This window comes from Eschscholzia californica, unplaced genomic scaffold (assembly GCF_041429995.1).
Source record: "Eschscholzia californica isolate CP2 unplaced genomic scaffold, dmEscCali1.0.p SCAF_2, whole genome shotgun sequence".
Lineage (NCBI taxonomy): Eukaryota > Viridiplantae > Streptophyta > Magnoliopsida > Ranunculales > Papaveraceae > Eschscholzia > Eschscholzia californica.
In genome coordinates this window covers 64930717-64950110 of record NW_028238309.1, presented here as the reverse complement: position 1 = coordinate 64950110, position 19394 = coordinate 64930717, and the positions used below count along the sequence as shown (strand labels likewise).

Below are 19394 nucleotides of genomic sequence, written 5' to 3'. Positions count from 1 at the left end.
GAGTTTGTTTTCGGTAAAGGTTCCAGGAGCTCACGCAGAAGGCCTCAACACTTACTAAGCTTGAACTCTTACATGTAGCTCAACCTGTGGACACTCTCCCAAGCGATGTAAGCTCGTGCTTTGTAAGTGGCTAGTGGAGTCTTGGTTAAGAACAAAACCCCATAACGTTGGGCGCTGGCGTGGGTGTAAAATATCAATAACTGCTAAGGATTAGGTTGACACAGTTTACTACAAAAAACGAAAGAAAGTTACAAATAAAACAGGTCATCTGAAACCAATCTTACTCATCTACGTAGTCATGCCAACTGCAAGCCTCGATCAATTCATCTTTGGTTTATATCTTAGTTTGTTCTCTGTTTCATTCTGTTTTCGTTCGCCATCTAATAACACAAAACAGAAAGGGTGAAACATCCACAAACATTAACCAACAACTTTGTTTTCAAATTACTTTCTTGTTGGATGCAAATGGTTGCCTAGCTTGATCATTTGGTTGGATGAATGTGGATTTGGTTAGACGTAAATTTTTGAATTGGGATATGCGGTACGAGATTATCGTGGGGATTGCTAGAGGTACTCTTTAATCTTCTTTAGCTATGTGAGTATGGATAGTTTTGTTTATACTTCTCACTAGTACAAGCTTAAGCAAATAGGAAAATATTTGCAGGCTTGGAGATTTGGAAGGAAAGAAGAACAATATACTTGTTAGACACAAATTTGAGGAACATCCTCTTTTGTGCTATTATGTGTTGAAGAAGATGCATCTGAGATACAAGAAGAACATCCTCTTTTTGTGCACAATGCAGAGGAAGTTGTCGCCAATATCACACCGAGAGACAGCGAGAACGTAAATGCCAATGGGTTATCAATGACTGAATTGTACCCTCGATGATTGTAATTTTTAAAGAGTAAGGCCCTGTCTTGTTTCGGTTCACACGTCAAACTTGGATGCCTTCCTTGTGTAAGGAGTTAGCTTCCCTCTTTTGTGTAGCTTCTCAAGGAGTTCGCTCAAGATTAAGTGCATACTGTTACCATCAGTCCATCACTAGTTTCTTTTTCAGTTCTCCATAGTAATACCACATTAGAATTGCAATAGGTAAAGGATACTAGTATTACCGAACTGTCGGTCAGAGAAGCGATATTGTCTATGGTTCTGTTCATGCAGAGACAAGATGCACAGGAAATATGCACAGGTCTTGTTGATATAGCAGTTCAAGAGATTGAGAAAAATGTATACTTTCTTTGAACCTATGATTAATGCATGCTAAGGTACTTCAATTATCCACCTTCACTATCATTTGAGACACAGTGCTAGAGCAGTTCCATCAAACTGATTTGTTTTGGGCCTTCCTCACCCCGAAGTTGTGTTGGGCCTTCCTCACATCGAAGTTGTAGCTCAAGAGTTGAGGTTTTCCGTCACACTTATGAAATGACCACCACCCCCTCCCCCCAGGTGCGGCCCAAGCCCAAAGCAGCTGGCTGCTCTGGGCCCCATTTGGAGAAGGGCCCAAAAGTGTATGGGTTTATAGGTACTTACTTAAAAATTTTAGGCAAGGATTGGTTGGGCTTTCAAAGGACCGGTCTCTAAATAAAAAAAAGCCTTCACGTGGTCAATTAATAAGGAGAAACGCACCTACAAACCTACCTACTGTTTCTATATTAAAAAAGAAGAATCTACCTGCTGTTTTTTTTTGTTCAAACCCAAGGGATTTTTTATTTCATATATTATTCAATCTAAAACTTAAAAAGCCAAATTCTCTCTCTTTCACCTAAATCCAAGCTATGCCCTAGTTTCTTATTTTATCCAATTTGAGTACTTCCTCTCTCTGTTAGGGTGAACAATATTTTTGTCTTATTCTTTCTTTCAATCTCACTTTTCGATTTATTTCTCCTAATGAATTCTCTTTTATGAGAGTTTTTTGAGTCAAGTAATATCTATTGATTGAAACTTAAGACATTACATTGCAATATAGAGCAAGTAGGAAGACAATTAAAATTACAAGTTTTTGTCTTTCTAGCGGTACTAGCGAGGTTATGAGCTGAAATATTAAACCTCCTATTCACAAACAAAAAGGTGACCTGGTCAAAAGAAGAAACTAAGTTCTTTACAAGCTTCAAGACGTGCTTGGCCGTCCAATGTATCGAGTTGTGGCGGCCATTCAAAAAGTTTGAGACATTTTTCGAGTCTCCTTCCAAAATAAGTCTATGAACACTGTGTTTCCTCGCCCATTCTATTCCATACCAGCAAGCCTTACTCTCCCCTTCATCCACCGATCGACTTAGGAGCTTGGTTGATCCTTTAGCGAGCTGTCTACCTGTGCAGTCTGTAATTGAAATAGCGACAAAAGTTAGTAGAGTCGACCTATCCCATGCAGCATCATAGTTAATCTTTATGTAGCCTGAAGGTGGTGGTGACCATTTGGAGACAGCAGGAGGTAGATTTGGTTGATAAGTATTGAGATTCTTTGTCAGGATCAAGATAAAACTCTCTATGGAGGAGATAAGTATGGGTAGATCCAGTTCACTGTCTTTGAAGATTATGTCACATCTTTTTTTCCATATTTGCCAGATAATGGTTGATATGGTCTCTAGAGTGGTGAGGGAGTTGCAACAGTTGCTAATACTTTCTTTGTCCCAGAAAAGATTAAACCATTCATCAAAGCTTGAAGTTCCTCTTGGCTGTTGTAGTGTGGGTAGAAAATGATTGAGAGCTTGCTGAGTGACTTTGCAGTTTTGAATAAGATGGATGATGGATTCCTCAGCCTCATTGCAGAGAGGACAAGTAATAGAAATACTGTTTATGTATCTGCTCAGAAGCTTCTTTACTGGGAGAATATCATGTGCCAATTTCCATATGAACAGAGAAGTTCTCGGATGAACTCTGAGTGTCCAAATGTGTTTCCAAGCAGTACTGTTGGCAGGTGTATGGGCATGTCTAGTGAATGTTAAGTGCTTATACAAAGAGGAGACTGAGAATTTACCATCTTGGGTGATATTCCATCTAAGAGTGTCCCTGTTATTTGAAATAGGTATGGATAGGATTCTATCAATGATATCTTGCTGGAAGAGAGACTGCAGGAGAGGCACATTCCAAGATGATGAGGGGGTGATTAGTTGGGAGACCCAAGTATAGTTCCTATTGGAGAAAACATTGCCCATAGGTGGAAGACCTGGGATCCAGGCACTGTCCCAAATGTTGATATTCTGACCATTCCCCACCTCCCAAGAGATATGCTGATCTACCAAGGGTTGGTTTTTTGCAATGTTCTTCCATAACCAAGAAGCACTAGAAGGAGAAGGAAGAACTGCATTTGGTTGGAAGTGGTATTTATCAGCCAAGAATTTAACCCATGCAGCATTTGGGTTATTCCTGATATCCCAATTGAGTCTACTCCTAAGAGATAAATTATCCAAACAAGTGTCTCTGAATCCTAGTCCCCCTAGAGACTTTGGTCTACATATAGAATTCCAGTTTTTCAAGTAAAGAGTTTTTGTATTTGTCTTAGTTCCCCACCAGAAGTCTCTCTGCAGAGAAGAAATGGCCCTTGTCACCTTCTTTGGAAGATTGAATAGTGCCATCTGGTATCTAGGGGCAGCAAATAGGGAGGACTTAATCATCTCACCCCTGCCTGCCTGAGAAAGGAGGTTCTTTTTCCATATGCTGAGCCTCTTATGAAGTTTGTCAAGGATTGGGAGGAATGGAGTTGTTTTTGACCTAGAAACAAAGATATTAGTTCCAAGATAAGGATCTTGGTGGTTGATCTGTTTAACTTTGAGGATTCTAGAAACTAATCTACAGTGCTTCTTATGGGCATTTGAGCTGAAGAACAAACCACTTTTATTGAAGTTAATCATTTGACCAGAAGCATTACCAAATTGTTGTAGAAGGTCCAGCAGGTTATGGACAGAAGGTATGTCCATCTTGATAAAAAGTAGGCAGTCATCTGCAAATAAGAGATGTGATATGATAGGTGATGTTCTAGAGTGCTTGAATCCCTGAATTTGCCCCAGAGATTGGGCCTGATGGAGCATTCTGCTCAGGGCCTCCATGCATATAATAAAAAGGTACGGGGAGAGAGGATCTCCCTGCCTCAGACCTCTTGTAGGACTAAAAAAAGGACCTGGGATGCCATTAAGGAGGACTGAGATGCTGTTTGTTGAGATACATTGGTGTATTAAGCTGCAGAACTTTCCTGAAAAACCCAGCTTGCCAAGGATGTCTAGCAGGAACTTCCACTCTACTCTATCAAATGCCTTACTCATGTCCAACTTCAAACCAAGGTATTTTTGTCTACCTTTTTGTTGGCTCATGGAGTGGGCTATCTCAGTAGCTAAGAGGATGTTGTCTGTCCCATGTCTCCCAGGAACAAAGGCTGATTGATGAGGACTAATGAATGAGTGAAGCAGAGGTTTTAGCCTATTAGCCAGGATCTTTGAGATGATTTTATATGTTGTGTTACAGAGGCTGATGGGTCTGAAGTCAGTAGGTTGGGAGGGATTGGGAGTTTTAGGGATTAGAGCAAGATGGGTTTTGTTTATCTCTGTTGGAATTTGCCCTGAAATGAAGAAAGATTGAACCATGTCTATAACATCATTTGATACCACATCCCAGTTTTGTTGGAAAAAGGAAGCAGAGTAACCATCTGGGCCAGGTGCTTTGTCTGCCTTCAGGTTGTGTATAGTTTGTTCAATTTCTTCAACTGAAGGAGTTCCTGTTAACTTTGTATTACTTTCTTCTGAGATACTCTGGTGGAATAAGTTTTCCATACAGCTGGGGGGGAGATAGCTTGGGCAGAGAGGATTGAATGAAAGTGTGCTTTGAGGATTGACTCCATCTCTTGGTTGTTTACCTCCCATTTCCCAAACTCATTTTTTAAGCCTCTGATTCTGTTATTTCTAGCTCTAGAGGAGGCTAAAGCATGGAAATACTTTGTGTTTCTGTCACCTAGGGATATTGTGTTATCTCTTGATTTTAGTTTCCAGAACTTCTCTTGGGTATCAAGTAAATTGTTCAGACTCTTTAATAGAGCAGCATATATGTCTTTATCTCTACAGTTCTGAATTAGAGCTGAAGTGTTCTTTATCTGATTCAGGAGAACATTGTAATGCTGCTTATTCCACTCATGAAGGATTGGCTGCAGGCCTATGAGTTTGTTGTGCACTTTCTCAGCTGGGTTTGAGTTATCAAAATGAGACCAATGAGAGCTGATTAGGGAAGCAAAATCTTCATCTTTGTACCATATAGGGTTATATCTGAATGGTTTGCTTCTGGTGGTATGTTCAGTGGTGGTAAGCAGAAGAATTGGATGATGGTCCGAGCCTATCCTATTAAGGTGGATTATGTTAGTGTTAGGATAGTGGTTGAGCCATCTTTGGTTTGCTAGGGCCCTATCAAGAAGCTGCTCCACTAATGTGTTGTTGGAGTGGTTATTTGTCCAAGTGATTGGAGAACCCACATAAGGAAGCTCTAAGAAACCATTTTGAAGGATTTTGGTTGTCAGAGGGGTAATTTGTTGGTTAGTGATAGTTGTCCCCCCTCTTTTCTCATGAGGATGGAAGATAATGTTGAAATCTCCTATTATGAGAGTTGATCTAACATTTTGTTTATTATTAAAACATGTTTTCATCCTGTACCATCGAGTGACTATATTATATAGTTAACTCAACGGCTATAGACTACAAAGTAATTTCAACGAAAAAAAAAATAGACTACAAAGTATATTTCTTATTAAAGTCTTTGAATGTTAGTTTTTTGTGGAACACATATGCAAACTTGTTGTCACTGTTACGCTATATTTTTTGGATCTATGTGATATTGAAGCACGACATGATGCCTGATATTGATGGAGCTCAACTATTTGCAGAACTCAAACTTTTGAAAGTAATTTTACCAAGTGACATAAGAAAACGATTTAAGTGCTTGATTTTATTAGTTTTTGCAGGAGAGAAATTTTTCTAAGCTAAAGTTCAAGTCTTACCTATGCTCCACCATGTCGCAGGAGAGATTAAACATGGTTAGTAATGTTATCCATTGAACAAGATATGCCAGAAGAATTGCACTATTAACGCATGCTTAGTAATTTTGCATCTCAAAAGACGAGAAGAACGTTTTCGAAACAGATTTATTTCATTTTTAAATGTAAATTCGATGCACTTCTTGCCTCATTACCTGAAGGTAAGAAACTCATTGGTTGCAAATGGACTTTTAAAACCAAAAAGAATTTGAAAGGTAATGCGGAAAGATATAAGGCTCATCTTGTTGCTAAATGCTTCACTCAAAAGAAAGGCGTGGAATATAAGAGACTTTCTCTTCAGTTTCTTCGAAAGACTCTTTTATAACTATTATGGCACATGTTGCAAATTTCGGTCTTGAGCTACATCAGATAGATATTAAAACAACATTTCTCAATGGAGACATTGATAAACGATATATATGCAACCAGAAAATGTGTTTAGTGACCCAAATAATGCAGTACTCCATGTTTCATTAAGTTGTAGTCTCATTTGCTTTTGAGATAGATGTTAAAAAATACAGGTATCACGATTTCAATGGGAGTAAGTAATGTTCCTAGATTTAACTACCAAATATGGAAATCTTGCATGAAATTTTGGACATCTGTATCGAAGAATTTAAAATGATATTAGTTTGGTTTGATCTGTATCAGGTATCTAGATACACTAGAGTCACTTTAGGGTGTTTATTAGATCACCCTATAAGACCTACACATACAAAGTTAGTAATATATATAATTTAATAGACACTAATTTATGAGACGTTTTATCGTAATAAGAGATAAATTTAGTCTTAATCAGTGCCTTGAAGTGATATTAAAGTTAAAGAAATGTAACTGTAAAATTTATTAACATGTCTTACAGTTTAGTTATGGTACTGATTATATTAAAAGAGGAAAAGTAAGTTTTATTATTACAGAGAATTAAGGATTTTATGCTCACATCAAGAAGTCGGATCCTCTGAGAGACCATAAAACATTTGATTCCGACTACAATAGATGCAATTGCAAAATCAGTATAAGGCTACATTCGTCTATTTGCTGAAAGAGGTATGTTAGGAAGAGTGTTTATAAACACTCATAGCTTCTTTTGTGATGTAATAGAATTTGTAGCAACTTAGAAGGCATCCAACTACGGATTAGGTTTGCAATATTTAATTTGTCACTAAAAGATTATTTTGAGGGTGTTATTATACCATCAAAGTTATATTGTGACATCAACTTTTCATCTTTTACGTACTAACAACAACAAGAGCCACAATATAAAGTTCTTGGTTGCGAAGGAAATGACACAGAGTGGATTTCTTATTGAGCGTATTATGACAAACTTCATTATTGCGCATCCGCTAACTAATGGATTTCTTGTAGAACATTGTTCTCATTGGTGTTATTTCACTATATGGTAATAAGGTTTAGTGGGAGTTTGTAAAAATATGGTTTGGTGTTATTCCGACATTGCTTTATGTTTTGGTATTTGATATTTTTGCAGAAATAAAGTATTAAAGCTATCTACACTATGTCCAATTGTGTTAAGGTTGATCTCACTAAAGTTAAGGTAGGACCAGTTGAAAATAGGCATGGTAAGATCACATTGAATGTAATTTCCATGCTACGCGTCCATGATTGATCTATGTGATTTGGGTATGTTGGTATGTGTGACTACTGATGGATTTAGTGACAATTGAATGTTACGGAAGTCCCTTTAATCACATACTAGCACAGCCAATGGACCAGATTGTTTGGAATACCTAAAATATGATAGCGCATTTGAGCTCATAAGGATGTACACATTTCTATATAACATATGTGGCCCAAGTAGGAGATTGTTGGAAAAATCCAACATATGTGGACTCACATATGTAAAAGTGTATGTATAGCTATCTTAAGGTAGGGTCAAGTCAAATGGTAATCTAATACGGTTAACTATTGACCAAAGGTATCAAAGTGTCATGGAATAAACGTGTAGAAATCATTAAGTGATTTCTAATTTGATGAGGGGCCAAATTAGAAATAAAAGTCTATAAATCGGGGTTATAGTCCCCATTTGGACTTCTTCTCATTCTCTCTAATTTTTTGTTTGAGTATGACACCTCTTCATCACAAGAGATATTACATGGAGGAGAAGAATCAAATGGAAGATCATAACCCAATAAAGCCATTTACTTAAAGCTATGGACCAAAAGGTACGCTTCATCTTATGTTTTCTATAATCTCTTTGAATCTAATGGAGTTTATGCAATAAGTTTATGGTTGTTATTTTGTTTGATCATAATCGTCTTAGAAGCATGATAAATTATGATATACGGCTAAATTTTCTAACAGTTGTGTCTAAGTGAGAGCATATAAAGACTGCATGTTAGTGTGTTTAAAAGAGTGTTTGAGTTGTGAGTCATAACTATATAAGAGAAGTGTTTGTAAATTACTTTTGAGTGTAATAAATGTATACATTATTTTTTGATATTATAATAAAAGTATACATTTGAAAGATAAAGTTCTCATATCAAAGACTTTATTTTTCAACATTACACAAATCCTGCACATTTCGTTCATTCTCAGGCTTCCATACTGCAAGGACCCTTAAGTTGTATATGGTGTCTGGCCTACAGTCGTGCATTAGTAATATCTTTTATCTATGCGCAGTTTGCTCTGAGTTCTGGTTTAAGCATAGACCACTGAGAAGGATACCACTGAGAAGGATATTTATGTTAGACTGAGATATACTGTTGTCCATATAATTTCCTCTGAATCTTGTGCCGACGTGGTAAAGCTGCATAATTGCATGACAGTGGTGATAATAATAAAAAAAACTACCCACTAGAATGAACAATTAAGCTCTGGATTTGAAAAAAGTATTTGCAAAGATAATTAGTTTTTGCATAGAATTGAGAATCATAGGTAATTTAGCATCTTTTGAGAATCCATGATTTATTGAACTTTTTATCACATCTTTCATTTACAAAATAAAAATAAAATCTAAGGTGATTTTATTGATATGGTATATAGAATTTTACAAGAAAGAAATTTACATAATGGAAGAAAATAAAAATAGAAATTATAATTACAAGTATAGAAATAGGATATTGTCAATTACAAAAAATAATGTGTGTTTGTTTTCTTGCAAGTCCGATATAAAACCTGATTCGTGATCTGAGTTGAAATTGTATTTGGAAACATTTTTCCGGTTCGATCTTCAGTTAGTTGATTATGAAATGAACTATTTCTTCAATTTATGAAGGATTGTGCCAGCTTCGTGGCTATACAGTTTAAGGTTCTAAGAATGTTAATTTATGTATCTTTGTTCCTTATTAGCTTATCCTATGACTGAATTTTTTTTTGTTGAAATGTGAAATACCATTAAGCAACAAGAGTATTATTACAATACATATTTACTAAAAAGTAAGGAACATTTTTCCAAGTCTTCGATCTATTCTTCTTGCGCGCCCATTTTTGCTAGTTTGTCATCTTGGATATTTAGACTTCTCTTTGTGTCGTTGAATTTGATGTTGTCCAATCTCTGTATGATGTCTTTGATTTTCTGGATGTGGATCTTCGACTGCCGTTGAATTTTGTGTCTCGGGTTTCAGGTGTTTCATAAGATTGATATTATCGCTTTCTAACAGGATTGTTTTGTGATTGTTTTCCTCTGCCTATAAGAGACCGTTCAGGATAGTGATAGCTTCACTTTCCTCACTATTACGGGTTCGTGTTGAAGTTACTTTTGCCTCCACAAAATTTGATTGATCATTGTGAACTATCATATTAGTGTCTATGACTGAATTTTATCCACTAAAATAACCAAACAAAAAATCAAGTTGACATGTTTAAAAATGTAATTTGTAAATACTACGAGTTAGCAGAGAGGAATCCAAGTGGATCTTTAGGTTTAGTCTGTGGAAGCCACTTTAAGGTAGTGGGACCATGAGCATTTAATAGTTTTTCGTGGACCCCTTCATCCAGTTCATTTAGACGCCATAAATTTTTGAATGTGGAGATCTGAAAATTTCCCCCAACAAGAAATGATTATTATCTTGTTACAACAAAATAAGAAAAGAAATGATTGTTGTCAATGAAAACTGAAAATGGATCAAAATAGAAGCTGGACACTTTAGGGGCTATTTTTGAGAGTTGGTTACTATTGGCGGGCCAATTTGGAAATATCCGAACAAGAAATGATTATTACAAGTCTTGTTACTTCACCCTTTCAAACATCAAAAATTCTATTCATCCCTCCATTTTGGTCCCTCCCCAGCCCTCCGCCGATGTGACGACATATCACTGGAGTATATTTTCTCACCGTTCTCTCTCCAATTGTTCCACGCTCAAGTGATATGTCGCCACCACATCAATGGAGGGCTGTGGGAGGGACTAAAATGGAGGGATGAATAGAATTTCTCAAGAAACATTGTCTAGCAGTCTATAAGTCCAGATCATTCAAATCCTGTTATAATCCCATCACATTCTTTTATTTTGTTGAAAGTCTCATCACATTCAATCTTGACAATTTCTTGAAAATTACTGTATAATTTATTCTTTTCAGCTGAAGAATTCCATCATCCAAATGGGTAGCTTCTTGTTTGTGATCATCACCATTACCATACAATTTTATAGCTTTATCACCACTGGACAAGAATCAGAATCTTTATATATATACGACTATTGTTTAGGAGGTAATTACAGTGATAAAAGTTCATTTGAGAACCACATAGCTCTCCTTCTCAGTTCTCTATCCTCATACCATATCAAACTGGCCATAGGTAAAGGATACTACTACAATAACACCATCGGCCAGACCCAGGATACTGTTTACGGATCTGTACAATGCAGGGGCAATATAAGAAAAGAAGAATGCAGGAATTGTGTTGATACAGCAGTTCAAGATGTAACACTAAGGTGTCCAACCTCTAAGCAAGCAATCATATGGTATGATGATTGTATGGTACGATACTCAAACCAATCTTATTTCTCCATCATGGAAGAAACCCCTGAAGTTTATCGGGTGAATAATTATACCTTCAGCAACCCAAGTCAGTTCGATCAATTTTTAGGTGGGTTACTGAATGATCTTGTAAGGGAAGCTACTTCTAATGGTTCTACTTCTTTATCTAAATTTGCAACTAAAGAAGAAAGTTTTACAAACAGTCAGAAGGTATATGTTCTAGTGCAGTGCACATTTGATATATCATTGAGTGACTGTAATATATGTCTTCGCGGGGCAATTTCTGAGTTTCCAAAATGTTGTTCTGGGAGGAAAGGTGGCAGAGTTATTCGACCGAGTTGTTACTTTAGATACGAGATATATCCTTTCTTTGATGATAAAATGATAGCACAACCGATGACCGACACTGCACCACCGCAGACCAGCACTAGAATTCCACCACCGACGACCAGCACTAGATCACCGACAACCAGCACTGCACCACCCAGCAGTAAGTCATGTATACGACGGTTAAACTCGTTAGCCTACTCATCGTTTAGCTCCATACTTTCATGTTTAACTATATTGTAATTGCATATGAGATTTCATTAATATTTGGTGCAGGAAAGGGGAAAAAATCATCTAACCTTGTTGTTGTTGTGGTCATAGTCATTCCTTCCCTTATAGTAGTGATATCTATCATTGGCATATGGTACTTCTGCTTCAGAACAAGGAAAGTAGAAGAAAAATTTAAAGGTACAAGTAGAAATGGCTATTTATTTCTTCATCGTTTTCTCCAAATTCATCGATATATAAGTTGCCAGGAGTCATTCTAGACTATTTATACAAATTCTTCATTTGTGATTCTACTAAAGGTGTCGATAAGATTCAAAGTGATGAGTCTATGCAGTTTAGCTTTGTAACCATAAAAGCTGCCACAAACAACTTTTCCGATGAAAATAAGCTGGGGCGAGGAGGCTTTGGTTCTGTATACAAGGTATTTGAAAAATCTAAAGAGACACCTTTATGTCGTTCAGGTAGATAGACTTATTGAAGTGGGATTCTATGTTTCACAGGGTACACTTCCCGACGGTCAGGAAATAGCTGTGAAAAGGCTCTCTAAGAATTCATGTCAAGGTGACGAAGAGTTCAAGAATGAAGCTGTATTAGTTGTGAAACTTCAGCACCGGAATCTTGTGCGGCTTCTAGGTTTCTGCTTAGACCAAGAAGAAAGATTACTCATCTATGAATTCATGCCAAATGCAAGCCTTGATAAATTCATTTTCGGTTTGTTACTCTCTGTTTTATGTAATGAATGTTCACCATAAATAAAACTAATGGCGTAAGATTGGTTGGACTGGCACGAAATTTAACCGCTTAACACAGGCTTGGTCTCGGCCTGTGGCTTGGACAGGTCGGACGAGCCGAGGCCTATACTAGACCCAGGCTGCCTTCTTAGCTATTTTCATGGTTAGGCACGATGGGCCAGCTGATTTGTTGTTTCGTATGGAAATTGTTTGATCATTTACTCTGATGAGTGTAGATTTGGTTCGACGGACACTTTTGGATTGGGAGATTCGATACAAGATTATTGGAGGGATTGCTCGAGGTCTTCTCTATCTTCACGAGGACTCCCGACTTAAAATTATCCATCGAGATCTCAAAGCCAGTAATGTATTATTAGATGCAGATATGAATCCCAAGATTGCAGATTTTGGCATGGCTAGGATGTTCTTGGTGAACCAAACTGAAGCGAGTACAGAAAGAATAGTTGGGACATAGTAATTGTTCGAACCTTAAACAGTTAAAAACTTTTTAAATAGAATTGTTCGAAAAAACTAAAATTGTTTCATTTGAAACCGATATGCAGTGGATATATGGCACCAGAGTACGCAATGCATGGACACTTTTCTGTGAAATCGGATGTATTTAGTTTCGGTGTCTTAGTTTTAGAGATCCTGAGCGGTCGGAGGAACAACTCTTTTTATGGATCAGAAGGAGCTCAAAACTTGCTAAGCTATGTACGTATAGATAGTTTTTAATGTAATTTTTTTTCTCATTTGCTATGCTGAACTAGTATCACAAGTGACATGAGTTCATAGTTACCAATTTAAGCAAACACGAGGTTTTTTGCAGGCTTGGAGACATTGGAATGCAGGGACAGCAATAGACTTGTTAGATACGACTTTGAGGGAGAATTGTTCGACTGGAGAAGTTATAAGGTGCATCCATATTGGGCTATTATGTGTTCAGGAAGACGTATCTAAGAGGCCAACTATGACAACGGTCATCAGCATGCTCAATAACGACTCTGCCATTCTTCCAGTACCCTCACCACCACCTACTCTCTTTCTGCATAGTAATGAAGAACTCGCCACCAATTTCACACTGAGAGAGAGCGAAAATCCTACTCGGTCATCAACTATGAACGAGTTATCAATGACTGAATTGCATCCTCGATAATTTTTACATGTTCATCATTTTAGCTCAAGATTAAAATAAATACTTACGTTTAGCTTGCTGCTATTTTTCTTTTTCCTTCAAAACCATGATAATGTACTTCTTAAAACTAATAAAATTGCTACTTCAACAGTTTTACATTTGCAAAATTAAATATCGTTTGATGAGTTAGGAGACTTGATGTTTTTAGGTACCTAGATTTGATTGAATTGGAGAAAATGAACCCAACATGTATGTGTTTGATACTATGTCATTACGGGCATGAATACACTTGAATCGGATGCAGCTAATGAGAGATTTACATCAGACCACAGATTCTGGAGTGTCATTATACTTGAGTAAATTATAATCATTTATTGGCATGAACCTAACTTGTACGTGTTTGATGGTATATTATGGGCCATCTTAATCTTGCTAACTACAATCTTGAGTAAACTATAATTTTTTATTGGCATGAAGACACTGGAAGGAAGGCAGAGCTTCGGACTTAATATGTTCGACTTTTAGGGAGAATTGTTTGACAAAACTGAAGTGCATATATATATTGAAAGTTGAAAGACTGAAAAGTGCTTGAAGATGAGTGAAACATCATTTTACATCACTCGGAATGGAGGTATTTCCTATTCCGAGTGATTTGGTGGTGACTAATTGACCAATTCTCTCATTTGAAGAATGGAGGTATTTCCTATCGAAATGATGTGAAATATAAGTTTCATGTGTACGACTGACTATACCCAAGCATAAATCGTACGTAGTTTCCTTATAATACTATCACCCCCATGGCCACCGTCACTACCATTACCACCGCCTACTACTTCAATAGGTCGAAATGCGAACCATCAAACAGTTAGTTTCATGCGCATCATCAATTTTGAGCATATAATGAAAAGTATTGGTCTTTACATTTAATAAATTAAGAAACCAGGGTAAAATTCAGTCATTGATAAACCCGTTCACAGCCGCGTTTTCGGTCTCTCTTTGTGTGATATTTGTGTTAAAACTGATGTCATCGCTGGCCTCTCAGATACATCTTCTTGAACACATTGTAACCCACTGTGGATGCACCTTATCACTTCTACTGTCGAATAATTCTCCCTCAACCTTGCGTCTAACAAGTCTATTGTTGTCCCTTCCTCCCAATGTCTCCAAGCCTGAAAATAGATTTTTGTTTGCTTGAGGTTGTTATTGTGAACTCGTTTCAATTAATTATAGGACAACTCGATCTTTATCAGCCGGTGTTGTCCTCGCTCTTGACACCATGCTATACTGATACTAAGTTTTGCTTGAACTCTTACATGTATGCCAGCCTGTGGGCACTCTCCCAAGCGATGTGGGATGTGAGCTCATTCTTAGTAAGTGTCAAGGTGTTTTAGGTGGGCTAGTGGGGTATTTGTTAAGAACAAAACCCTGTAACGTTGGGCGTTGGCATGGGTGTGAAATACCGATAACTGCTAAGGATTGGGTCGTCGCAGTTTGCCACAATAAACAAAAGAAAGGTTTTGAGCACCTTCTGAGCCGTAAAAAGAACTGTTCCTCCGCCCACTCGGGATCTCTAAAACTAAGACACCAAAACTGAACACATCCGATTTCACAAGTCTCCTCTGAAGTCTGGCATCGTCGTTTAGCTAATCTGCATCTGGGAATTTTTATTTCAGTTCATGGTAACAATGGTTTAAATTTTAAAAAGCATGTAATGAATTCAAGTTAATGTTTAAGTTGCATTTCTGGGAAACATTATCGTCTTTCATTCCCTTCTATTACTCATTCTTCATCTGTCCGTATTAGGGTTGTGCATTCTGAAACAAATGGACAATTAAAAATCTAACTAGTTCATGAATGATTGGGTTGCTTAAAAATCATGGGTAAACATGAAACAAATGCTAAATGACACGAAAAGGGTGTCCGACCAACACGTCAGACTGACGTGCCCGACCTTGACTAAGAGCATCTCCAATGCAACACTCCACAAAAACTCAATTAATCCAATGTACCAAGTATGAATTGAGATTCTCTTTCCTAGGTGACACTATTGAGATACTTCAAATACTTCCACAATGCAATATTCAAAAAATTCAATATTTACTTTAGATTTATACGCCTGGTTTTTTACTTTGACATATAAAATGATGATGTGGGTCAATTGAGGTACTCAAAAGAAAACTCAACAATTAGTTTTCTTTTCAGTATCTCAACATTTATTGTTGCCACATCATATTCAGATTCAAGTGAAGTGTTGTATTGGAAAGTGTTTTTTGCTAAAAACTCAGTAATCTTATGTGTCAATTTTGGGCCTTTCAAATTGAGTGTTGCATTGGGGATGCTCTAACAGCCCGATTTAGTGAGAAGTGGCTCAACCAATAAGGGCCGGCTACATCTGCTTCGGGCTGTGGCCTGACCCCTATTTTGGGCCATCTAGCGGTGCTTTAAAATGAAATACATCAGAAATACATCTATGTTGAGTTTTTTTTAGTGTTGCGTTGGAGATGAATTTTGAATTTAGTATCTCAATAGTGCTGCAACCTGGGAAAGAGAAACTCAACTCATACTTGACAAATTGGATTAATTGAATTTTTGTTGAGCGTTGCATTGGAGATGAATTTTGAATTTAGTATCTCAATAGTGCTGCAACCTGGGAAAGAGAAACTCAACTCATACTTGACAAATTGGATTAATTGAATTTTTGTTGAGCGTTGCATTGGAGATGCTCTTATAAAGGGTAATTAAGTTAAGTGCCATTTAATTGCATTAAAATTCACATATGTGATTGTTTTCTCACAAGTCAGATCTGAAATCTGACTCGTGGTCTTGCTCTAAAAAGAAATACATATTGTTGTCATAATGACAGTTAGTTAGAGGCAGTTGAGGTTCTTGAAAACTAATTCAAATAACTAACCAAGTTAGTTAGTTAGTTAGTTAGAGGCAGTTGAGATTCTTGAAACTACACTGAAATAACTAACCAAAATTAGGTTTACAAATTCCCCTCCTTCCTCTATAAAAGATAACAGCCATTTTCTACTTCAATCCTCCATTTTCTTTTGCTCAAATACAAAATCAAGAAGAGAGAGAGAGAGAGAGAGAGAGAGAGAGAGAGAGAGAGAGAGAGAGAGAGAGAGAGAGAAATGGAGAACAACAACCAGGTTCCAAATCCCACCACCACCACAATGTCCACCACCGCTTCCATCACCACCAACAATGGCGGCTTTCCCCTCAGAAGCCCTGCCACCACCACCACGACTGCTACTGTTAACAACCTCAAGATAGAAGTCACGGTCACCACCAATGGACCGACAACAACCTTCACTGTCACTGCAACACAGAAAACCACCCCCACTGCCGCCACGGCTGCCCCAACTGTCGCCACCACCAATGGAGTTGATTCTAAACTCCCAATTCCTCAAGAAGCCCTACAATTTTGTCGCAACAAATTAGGGAAGAAGCTATCCTCCTTTGGACTTGGTCGTCAACAGAGGAACCCATCACCGGCTTACTTCCATGAAATGATTTCAGGCTTCGGTTCTCTTCTAACACCACCATCACCACCAACATCACCATTTGCACCACCTTCAACACCACCAAGATCGTCGGTTACTCCACCAAAGATCTTGCCCAATTTTAATGTCGACGCTGCTTATCAGAAAATACTCACATCATTATTATCTAACTATAAGGTAACAAAAATGAAAGGTTAAATTTTTATTAACATAGTCTAACGGGAATCATTAAAATAGTTGTTTAATCTTGTTCTTGGGTCAATTGCAGAAGTTGAGGACAGATGATGAGCATAAAATTAAGACTGATTCTGTGCAAGATACACCAACCACAAATGATCATACTGATTAATGTAAGAAAAAGGAAAGATTAAATCTTTGTTATCTTTAATTAACATTGTCTCTTTTTTTATTGCATTCAAAATTGCAATGTCTAATTCTGTTCTTGGGGTCAATTGCAGAAGATGAAGACTGATGATGAGCATAAGAGTAAGACTGATTCTGGGCAAGATTGAGTTCTTTGCAGAAATGATGGAAGAAGAAGAAGAAGATACCCTAATTGAGTTCTGTCAGTCTCTCTGTCTTTCTTTAGTAGTTTTAGGGGTTGGGTGGGTTTGATTGTTTTTCATTCTTTTTCTTCTTCTTTAAGTCATGAAGTTTCTTTTCTAGGGCATTCCACATGTTGAAATGTAAGGGTAGCTTATGAAATAATGAAATTGGATTTACAAGTTACTCAATTGATTATCTTCTTAATTGAATTGTCAAATTATAACAAGTTGTCATTTTCTTTCTCACTTAGGTGCTGTTTGTTTTTTTATTTTTTCAGATCTGAAATCTGAATTGGAAGTCAATTCAGATTTCAGATGTTTGTTTTTGAATTTAACAAAATCTGAAAATCTCACTGAATTGGGTCAAGATCTGAATTGACTAAAAAATGACCCATATATTTCAGACTTCAAAACAAGTCTGAAATGGAAATCACCATCTGAAAATAAGACAAATGACAAAAGTACCCTCATGAAATCAATGAAATACTTTCAATCTCCATCTTCACTTCAACTCAAAATTCTCATCTTCACTTCATCGACCACCACCACTACACCACCGACCGCCGACCACCACTACACCTCTGACCACCACCACTACACCTCTGACCACCACCACCACCACCCCCACCCCCACCCAGAAATAAAATAAAATCCATCAGCAAAGGGAAAACAAATCGATCTCCAGAGATCGCTCGCCGAATCCAATTCTGTAAGTATTTCTCTATCTCCTTTTCGAATTTTCTCTCTCTTCAATGAATCTTTACAAATCCAAACCCTAGAAATATAGATCTGAACAACAATTTCAATCAATTGAATATCCAAAAACCTAATTCTTCAATTTCGAAGATCTGGAATTCTAGTTAATCATCAATGGCGTGTTTAGCTTTATCTTTACAACCTGCAAATGGATCTGATATCCTTCTTCAAACTCGTGAATGGTTTCCTCCAGCAAGAGCTTTAGTTGCTCTTTCTTCTTTCCGGCAAACTCGTATAGCTTTAGCTACTGGTAAACAAATCATAACAGAAGATGGTGATTCTTCATTAGGTGATGATCCATTAGCTGCATCTAGTGGACAATTAATTGTTGGTGTTGAAAGTAAATATCGAGTTGTTTATCGACTTGTTAATGGAATTTATGTACTTGGACTTACTACTGTTGATCAAGATGAATCTAGGGTTTCTAATATAACGAAACCCTAGATTCATGTTCTCCATAGCACCATCTTCAATATCTACTAGACATTAATCCTCCCAAGGTAAAAGTTCTGAATCTCCTTCGTATATTCCTGATCGGCGTTAAATTTCTGGATTGATTTCAGCTCGAAACCCTCGCCGGATCTGGCGAGGGTGAAACTTTCTTATCGTCGGCTGCATGAAGAGAGAGGGAGAGAGAGGCGGCTATAGTTGAGAAAAGAGAAAGAGCAGGGAAGAGAATGAGACTGACAAGTTTAGAAGTTAGGGTTTTTTTGGGTTAATAAGGGCAAGGGTATAACTGTCAAAAGTTTATTTCAGACTTAATTATTCAGATTTAGAAAACAAACATCCTAACTTATAAAAAATTCAAAAAATTCAGATTCAGCTAATTCAGTTCAGCTAATTCAGATTCAGACACACATAAAAAAAACAAACAGGACCTTACACTAGTATTCACTAATACTGTTTTCGAACTTAATTATGTAATGTGGGTTTCCACAGATTAGGAGATAATTAACGGCCTATACTAGAGCTTCGTCGACCCTTTGTGGCTTTTCTACCCATCAACCGCGTCGGCAGACATTGGTCAGACCCCAAATGTCATTTACGATAATATAGAGGCAACATAACGGTCGAAATGTGCAGGAATTGTGTTCGTATAGGAGTTCAAGACAGCGAAAAAAAGTGTATATGTTGAATCTGACAATCATTAGCAATCCAAAAGTTTAGGTGGGTTAGTGAATGATCTTATAAGAGTATATAGCTAGTTAGCTACCTCTCT

General features: G+C 37.2%; 2 protein-coding genes and 1 long non-coding RNA gene across 5 annotated transcripts in view; 2 read left to right on the top strand and 1 right to left on the bottom strand.

Moving 5' to 3' along the window:
- The window catches only part of LOC147560347 (cysteine-rich receptor-like protein kinase 10), a 101518-nt gene that overhangs the window by 41527 nt on the left and 40597 nt on the right, over positions 1-19394 (bottom strand). Inside the window, exon 7 of one of the 3 annotated variants that reach the window (XM_086662532.1) lies at positions 14292-14534. The exons of the other annotated variants lie outside the window; for them this stretch is intronic. Coding sequence (XP_086518658.1) covers positions 14337-14534 — 198 coding nt within the window. The 3' untranslated portion in view covers positions 14292-14336. Of the gene's footprint in view, positions 1-14291; positions 14535-19394 lie in introns of those variants that run through there. 3 annotated transcript variants of the gene reach the window in all.
- LOC147560353 (cysteine-rich receptor-like protein kinase 10) lies at positions 10017-13515 on the top strand. Its single transcript, XM_086662524.1, has 7 exons — positions 10017-11434; positions 11548-11679; positions 11799-11920; positions 12000-12210; positions 12467-12704; positions 12794-12944; positions 13060-13515. Exons 1-7 carry the CDS (start codon positions 10567-10569, stop codon positions 13384-13386), a joined length of 2049 nt encoding a protein of 682 aa, XP_086518650.1. The 5' UTR covers positions 10017-10566; the 3' UTR covers positions 13387-13515.
- LOC147560352 (uncharacterized) lies at positions 16431-17608 on the top strand. The gene is made up of 3 exons (XR_015234796.1): positions 16431-17067; positions 17143-17224; positions 17333-17608. It is a non-coding gene; the product is annotated as an uncharacterized LOC147560352 (long non-coding RNA).

What these genes read in the sequence shown, in the direction of transcription:
- LOC147560353 (XM_086662524.1), top strand. Translation starts at nt 10,567, where the DNA reads ATGGGTAGCTTCTTGTTTGTGATCATCACCATTACCATACAATTTTAT. An exon ending in AGTAGAAGAAAAATTTAAAG is followed by an intron (nt 11,680 to 11,798) that starts GTACAAGTAGAA and finishes ATTCTACTAAAG; the next exon opens with GTGTCGATAAGATTCAAAGT. An exon ending in GAAAGAATAGTTGGGACATA is followed by an intron (nt 12,705 to 12,793) that starts GTAATTGTTCGA and finishes ACCGATATGCAG; the next exon opens with TGGATATATGGCACCAGAGT.